General features: G+C 34.3%; 1 protein-coding gene and 1 pseudogene across 1 annotated transcript; both read left to right on the forward strand.

Moving 5' to 3' along the window:
- The first annotated feature begins 1,354 nt into the window (after nucleotides 1–1,354).
- On the forward strand, nucleotides 1,355–7,579 carry LOC125862284 (ribonuclease MRP protein subunit POP4-like; annotated as a pseudogene).
- Nucleotides 7,066–8,100, forward strand: LOC125861544 (uncharacterized). The gene is made up of 2 exons (XM_049541411.1): nucleotides 7,066–7,836; nucleotides 8,035–8,100. Exons 1-2 carry the CDS (start codon nucleotides 7,066–7,068, stop codon nucleotides 8,098–8,100), a joined length of 837 nt encoding a protein of 278 aa, XP_049397368.1.
- Nucleotides 8,101–8,581: the final 481 nt, after the last annotated feature.

Consider the following 8,581-nt stretch of genomic DNA (forward strand, 5'->3'; position numbering starts at 1 on the left):
ATTTCAACATAAATAATTATTCCAAACACAGTAAAATTCAATTAGATATCAAGATTATGTATATGTTCAGAACTTCCTGTAATTGTGTTACTGAAAAAGTATGAATTTGAAGTTGCCACAGTCTAGAATGATTAGAAAAGAGACATTCTAAAAAAGAAAATAAAACATATATTTAGAAAAAGAATCTTAAGTGTTTCATGCTAACTCTCACAAACGAGAATAGGAATGTTCAAATGATAAATACCCTCCACTTTCAATTCTAAGGTTGTAGGTTCGAGTCAACCAGGAATAAAATAAAGAAAGCTCATAGGGAGGGGGTTAAAAAAAGGGATAAAAACACTTATACCCTAAAAAGAGAAATTATTTACAAGTGGTTATCCCTTACTTTCATACCCCATATTTTTAATTGTTATTGCGCTTTTACTGCTTGATACCATCAGAGTTTATATATATATATATACTATGATAAATATACTCAGATGGTATCAAGAGGAAGAAATAATGTTTTAGTGAAAATACTACTCAGTTATTTAACTGTTGCTTGATTCAGTTAGAGTATATATATACTTTGATGGCATAAAAGATGAAGAAACAGTGATTCAGTGAATAGAACAAGAAGACACTCAAGTAATAGTTTGGACTGTGAGTCCAATTAGGGTAAATGTATTGAGTTAGGTCTGATATGAGTAAATACTTTGCCTAATTAGTTCAATTGGGTAGTTTTCGTTAAAAAAAAGGGAAAATTATATGAAATAGCAAACTATTAATTCAAATTAAATGTTATAGTCATAGTTTATTTTATTTGTAATTCGCAGCAAACATCCCATTTTTTATCATCTGATTCGGTATACAATTAGTCATTTTCGATATACAATTACCCATTCGGTATACAAATGTATAAAATGTGTTTGTATTTGTATGAAACGAGCAAAAAGTGTATATACAAATACAAATATATATATTTTCGTCATATACACTTATAATTATACAAATACAGATCTTATTATACAAATTACAATGTATAAATGAATTTATACAAAACTGAATAATTTGTATAAAATTAAATGTATCTAGCGAATTATACAAATCAAAAGCTCCATAGCAAACATAAATTTTGCTATGGAGTGCAATTATGTAAACTATAGTTATAATATACAAATCTGTTTTTTATGTTTGCTATATGTGAAAGATACTTAAAAAAAAATGAAAAGGAACTTGTGCAAATCATATAAGAATCGCTGGCTTGAATCTTGGCCCATTTTAGTGAATTGACCCACAAACATTCTAATTTAAACAATTTACTTATTTTTTGTTATTGTTAACACACCTAAGTTATTATCAGTATTCCCAAATATAAAGCTTGAAGGAGAGAGGGGAGCATAACAATGGTGGATGAAACAGTGTCCGAACAACAAACGAAACGAACAATGGAGGCATTAGAGCGAAGATTCACTCAAGCAAAAGCTGAAATTCATCATCAACAACACAAGAACAAGAAAATCGGTGTTACTACGACAAAAACTCTAGCTGAAAACAACATTGGACTCACCTCCCAGCGTATCAATTCTTTGCCTTCACTGCTCAAATCAACGACACCTTCCTCAGCTCCGTCATCCAAAAAAGGTTCCATATTTTATCTTTTCCTCTTTGTTTCACTAGTTTTTAATAAATATCAATCAACTATGCTGGCGGAGTTAGAGTTTTCAATGAAGGGTGAACAATATGAAGAATTAGGCCAAGGGGATAAAAAATGATTTTAGCTTTAATTGTATATACAGGGTAATTTACTGTGAATTCGACGCATTTTGTATTTTATGCCTGGATATTAAATTACTGCAAACCTTCTCCTTGATCTGCACTTTAGGTGGAATTATGTTCCAATTTTTTTATGAATTTTATGTTTTCTCTTTTTTCTTAAACGAATTTCAAGTTTAACTGTAACAGTAATTGATACTATCTTTATCTGGGATTAGCTAAAACTGGTTTCTGGTCTTTGTTCTCAAATGAAATACTAGATACTTTCCACTGTTTCAATAAGTGGCACTATTGCTATATGATGCTCGTTTTTTTATTTCGCTATGACTTTCTCAAAGGATATCTCAAGTTATTGTGATTCATAGATTATTAGTTTTTTAAAGTTTAATCCAGCACAATGCTTGCATCTGTTCACTATCTTAGATGACAAAGTAGTTTTCCAAGTTTGAATTAAAGGTTCAAACTTATTCACCAAATTCAATTTTCTGTGCAATATGTTTTGAATGCTCAACTTCTATAATTGAAGCCAATTCATATCCTTCTGTGATTCAAATAGGGTGAATACCACGTTCTAACAACTTCTCCGCTTGTTCTAGAACTGACTTTGCTTCAATAGTTCTGTCACCAACTTTGTTATGTTGACTCTGCGCCAACTCAACCATCATATTTGCAATTTGATTGTTGACATCCATCTGTTCCAACATGGTTGCACCATCATTTCTGATAGCGACATTGCCATCAGGGTTCTGAAGCATATCTACTATGCCTTTTTTTTTTTTTAAGTAAAGCATGTTGACTATGCCCTTAATACCAAATACTAGAGTCGTCAATATGGGCTAGGCCTGTTGGGCCAGCCTGACTTAACCCGGGATTTAATAGGGCTGGGCTAAGATTTTTGGAGCCCATTTAAGAAAAGGGCTTTTTAGCCCGGCCTGAATAAGCCTGCTGATTTGTGGGGCTTGAGAAATATAGGTAGGGCTGGTCCGTGGGCCAAATAAAAATAATTAAAAAAATATAATATAATATTAAAATTTAAAATCAAAGAGAATCCAAACTCAAAATCTATTTAATATTTAACTAATTGAAACCGCATATAAATTGCAGATGAAAATGAAGATGTTAAGACAACCTTGCCACAAGCTGATTCAGATATGCTTTATGAAGATGACATGAAGTGTTGGATACGCCATAGATTTCATGATGTGTTAGATATGCCATAAGTTTCATGATTTTTTTAAGGAGTTTATTTTTAACTTTTTTATGGTTGGAATATTGTCACATTTTTTGTGTTTTAATGTGACAAAACAATTAGGTTAATATTTCTATTTATATATTTGTACTTTTATTTGAAAAAACCTTAATAAATATTATAAAGATAATTTTATTTGTGGATTTGATTAACAAGTAGTAACATTAACATGATGTAATATTGTTTTGTCGATATTTATGATAATATTTTTAAATTATAATTTATAATTTATTTTAATAATTATAAAAAAAATATAATTTTAAAAAAAGTGGGCTGGCCCGGCATGCCTGTAGCCCACGTACTTATGGGTTGGGCCGACCGTTTTTCAGCCCACACCAAAAATGGGCTAGCCCGGCCTGACCCGTAAAACGTCAAAGCTTGTATGGGTTAGCCCGGATGGGGTGGACTAGCCCATATTGACAGCTCTACCAAATTCCAAGAGAAGTAGAGAGAGTGGGAGCTATGACTTTTTCAAAAGAAATGTTGGCTTTTTGAGCATCAACACCACTTAATATGGCTTTCTATTTTTTTTTTCCTTGGTTATTATGAATGGACTACCAAACTCATTGAATGTCAATGCCATTGCGCTACTTCTCTAGCCACTAGATAAGGAAATTGCACAGATGTTTTGCATTGTAGAAAATGTTGAAGACAATGCAATAAAGTGTAGAGTGAATTTGTAGTCTAGAAGTTTTAAGAGCCCTTAATTCATGCTAAACCGTGTATTTTTTTTCTGATATTCTCTTTGATTTATCTGCAAACTTTTGGCATCCAAAAGAAGTGTAACAGTTGGTGATTTCTAGTAATGTAAGTAAACCATTTTGATGTGATCCCTCTTGATTTCATTCTTCAAAAAATAAAAATAAAATGAACCCTTATTAATTTATCTCATCCAAATATTTTCCTGGTTTATTTGTAGGCCATATATCTTTTTCTGGCCATACATCTGCTCAAGGTACAACCTTTCCTCTGTATGCTTCTCTTGAATTTTATCCATAGAAAGGTATACATGTGACTAAAATCCAGGATGCTAAATTTTGTCCTGTCACGTAGATGTTGAACTGAATAATCCAGCATACATTCAGATATCCCATTCAGTAGATGATAATCTTCTGAAAATTACCACGGAGGCAAGAATAAATGTGATCAATATAATGCTTCAAGTATGCTCACTATTAATTAGTAACTTCTTCATTACTCATCCCATTTGCTTGTTGCAGATTTGTTGTAAAAACATGACTGCTAATGATGTTTTGCACGATCTTCTCCAACATGGTGATTCAGCTCAGAAATATATTCAGGGGTCAAAAAATGTGAAAGTTGATAACTGGATTCTTCTTGATAATGTTGTGCAAAAGAGCAGCATTGCTACTGCCTACTGGAGCTCGTAGTTGGGCTTTGCAGAGACAGTCAAAGAGATCTAAAAGACATATGTCCATAAAGCAACATAAGAAGTTTGGATCATTTGATTTCCGTCAAGAGTCCCATAAGTGAGTTCTGCCTACTTTTTTGTGTAAAAGAGTTAGATTGCCTTTTTAAAACTTTCTGCCATTCTCTGTGAGGAAGTATGTGTAGTTTTTAATCTTGCTAAGTGCACTGCGGGTTTTTCTCTTCTGTTTGACTAGATGAGTCTTACTATGTCGGAAGTTGAATGTTGAAGTCTAATGGTGGTTTGTAGATTCAATTGTGGTGAGATTATTTATTAAGAGTCATCATATGGAAAGGTCATCTTCTAAGAATAATTCACGCATTTTTTTTCGTCGAAAAAGAAATTGGTTTGAATTATTCTCAGAAAGATGACCTTTTCATGTGATGATCTTGATTAAGAGATTAACTGCTACACTGAATCTCATGTGGCATGTGATATCTGTCGTCCTTTATCTATTGTGGTTATTTTTTAAATATTGTGAAAGGTATTTTATTGAATGACCAGCAATCAGAAGGTGCTGTGAGTATTTACGAGTAGCAGTATTGCATACTGTGTAATGATCTAAAAAAATCTATCATGGCCTCCATATCATTTGATCTGATGTGGCAGTTATCTACACAGTTATCCTTGAGAGGACAAAAGATGAATAGGCTGCTATTTCTTCTCCCCTATGTTGTTTATGGTAGATATTGCTTATCTAGAAAGTCAAGGCCCAAAATGAATATCTTACACCCTGTGGTTCTGCTGCATAAAATTCAATTGCCAAATGATCAAATTCATCTGTCTGCTTATTTGACTTTTTAGCTATGTTGTTCATCTAGTGTTCTAGGAATAGGGTTACTTGTTAGATGCTTCACCTTGATCAGCAGTGAAAAATATAATTTTTTCTAGGGCTTGCGTACTGTGGGGTCAGATAGAGCCAAATATTCCTAGATACTTACAGTTGATGATTACCGCATGGATATTATCTCCTTTCACTTTTATATGCATCTCTTGTTCTGAAAACTCTTTTATGGCTTGTTCTGCAGCTATGACATATTCAAGCCAATGCATGATAAGTGGAAAGACTACGTGAAAAAACTCGTAAAGAATATTGGGTTAGCGTTTTGTTTCATCACTTCTTTAATGGTTTAGTCTTTTTAAAATAGGCCTTTTCTCTAGTGATTCTGATAAACAATTGACATGTATGTCTCCCACCTGCAGTATTGGTCTTGCAGGAAAAATCAGTTATCACAATGTCTTCTTAATGCAGACTTACATGGTGCACTTATTCTAGGTGAAGTATAAACTACCTCTCCTCCTCTTTAACTCTTTTAGGTAGACCTTTCAAAACTATTACAAGAAAATGCTATATTATTACTCGCTGATTCTTTCCTGTCATTAATGTTTTATAAGGATCTAAGCATTTTTTTTTTGTGATGAGCTAAATTATGACAAGGGGTTATCTTTATCTAAAGCCTGAATAATAGAATTTTGATAGATAAAATTTTCACTGTTTAGCTCTTGCACAGTGTGGCACATACACAGATAATACAACTCTTTGTTTCTGAAAACATCGTGACATTTATTGCTTGCAGTTGTTCAGTGCACTATAGGAGGCTTTATTGGTGTACGTGGTATCATGATTTGTGAGACCGTAGAAACACTTGGAATAATTACAGAAGACAACAAATTCCAAGGTTTGTCCTGTTCAACTTAGATTTCATCGGCTACAATTTGAACATACATGTAGCAAATATATGTCCATTGCAGTCTACTTTCAGTAGCCTTGATACCGGAGTAGAACAAATATGATGCTTGCTGCTTTTATCTTCTCTTTATTTTTCTTTTGAATTCTTGGTTGATTAATATCTGTTTGTGCCACTCACCTTGATGAGCAATGAATTATACCACCAATCGAGGCAGTATTTTCTAGTTTTGTTAGTTTTCATTTCTACACGTGCCATTCACATCCTTAGCTTTTAAATGTTGTATATCAATTTTGAATCCAAAGTAAATTGGAACCTCAGCCATTGTTCTAGTCATCCTTTCCGCCCCCCTTCTGGGAACTGTACCTCTGTGTAGGCTCATTTAGTAAATACTCTCTCCAAGTCCAATCTTATCCTTATTTCAGCTATTCTTAGTTCTTCCACTTTCCATTGTGCTGTGAGTTGGCACCCATGCTGTCATTGCAACCTGAAACTTTTACTTGATGCACCTTGTTGTAATTTGGAATAACTGCTTCTCTTCTATGTTGCTCGGACTCTCCAAAATGCTACAGCTCATGTCGGATCTAACACGCTCCCGCACTTGGCGACATTTTTTAAGAGTCCGAGCAGCATAGGTTCTCTTTCCCTTGTCAATTTGTGCCAAGAGGGAGAGAAGGGGATGGGGAAAGAATGCAGAAGACAAGGTTATTGTTAATACTTATATTTTTTCACTGCCTTTTCTCATCTTTTTGCTTATCCAAATTGCAGTTGTACTGAAAAAACTTTCTGTATTTATGCTACAAGTGGATTGCTGGAAAGTTACATTGCTTGGAGACAAACTCATTTCAAGAAACATGACTACATGATATTGTTAACTCTCAACGGAGGTTCTTTCTAGAGCTCTTAATTCCTTATTTGATGATCCCCAATTTATAGGATATGGGATGCCTAAGTGGAGTGCTAATTTGAATCATTTAGCATACGCAAATGACACAATTATTTTTTGTTCAACCCATGATTATTCTTTGGGGAAAATCGTGGTTGTCTTGCAGGATTATGAGAAGCAATCTAGACAAAAAGTGAACAAAGAGAAGAGCTTTTACTATTTGCACCAGAATGTAGGAGTTGGTATTTCACTTCAAGTGGAACAATGTACGGGAATGAGTAGAGGTTCTTTTCCTTTGAAATATTTGGGGTGTCCTATCACTCACTTGAGAAAAAGGAAAGAACACTACACTGATCTGTTTGATAGAGTAAGAGGGAAACTTCAAGCATGGAAAGGAAAGATGCCTTCATTTGGTGGTAAAGAAGTTCTTCTCACTAGTGTTCTTCAAAGCATCCCTATTTATGTTCTTTCTGCTATCACACCTCCTAAATGTGTTATTAAGGAATTGCACAAGATCTTTGCTAAATCTTTTTGGAGTAATAAGGAATCAGGTGAAGTAAGCATTGGATTGAATGGATTAAGGTTTGTTTGCCAACAGGAAGGGGGTCTAGGTTTTAGATCTATGTTTGATGTTTCTCAGACAATGTACGCTAAACTCTGGTGGAGATTTAGGACACAAAATTCTTTGTGGTCTAACTTCTTATGGAATAAGTATTGTAAGAAACAAATTCCTACTTCGGTACAATGTAAAGGGGGTTCTCAGGTTTGGAAATACATGTTGGAGAATAGGGAGCGCTTAGACAATTCTTGTGGTGGGAACCTAAAGGAGGTACTTCTAATAAGTGGTATGACAACTGGACCAATCTTGGTCCCTTATACTTGCGCCAGTCTGATGTGCACACTTGTCACCCTATGCGAGACATTGGAGAGATCTTAACAGAAGAGGGTTGGAATATTTGTTGCGTTAGAAGCTGCCTTACCTGAGTATGTTGTGGAGCATATCAGAATTAACTTTTTATATGTGCAGCTAGGTGAAGAAGCAGATAAGCCTTGCTGGACTAAGTCTAGTAGAGGAAATTTTCGAGTTAATTGAGACAAAAGGCGGACATGAATGAAGATTTGAATCTCTTATGGATTAAGGGATTACCATTTAAACTCTCCTATCTAGCTTGGAGAATTTGGAATGGTAAAGTTCCTGTTGCAAGTTTAATGCACTCTTGGAATCCTACCATTTCTCAGGATTGCATGTGTTGTTCTATTCCAGTGGAGGAGACTATTGAGCACCTTTTCCTAAAAAGTGAGGTAGCTTTCAGAATCTGGGATCATTATTCTAGAGTTGATGGTCTCTTAGGTCCTATGATTAATCTGAAACAGACTGTGAGAAGGTGGTGGTCTTCTAATAGTAGTTACAGAATTCAAGTGGTTTTTCAGGTTGTACCCATTGTCATTTTGTGGTGCTTGTGGAAGAGAAGGAACACTATTTTACATGGTGGCTCATTCTCAGAAAGAAAGGTCATTTGGGAGATTAATGACATTATTCTGAAGGCGATCAAAACAAGGTTCAAAAGAGATAT

The sequence above is a fragment of the Solanum stenotomum genome, chromosome 4 (genome assembly GCF_019186545.1).
Source record: "Solanum stenotomum isolate F172 chromosome 4, ASM1918654v1, whole genome shotgun sequence".
Taxonomy (NCBI): Eukaryota; Viridiplantae; Streptophyta; class Magnoliopsida; order Solanales; family Solanaceae; genus Solanum; species Solanum stenotomum.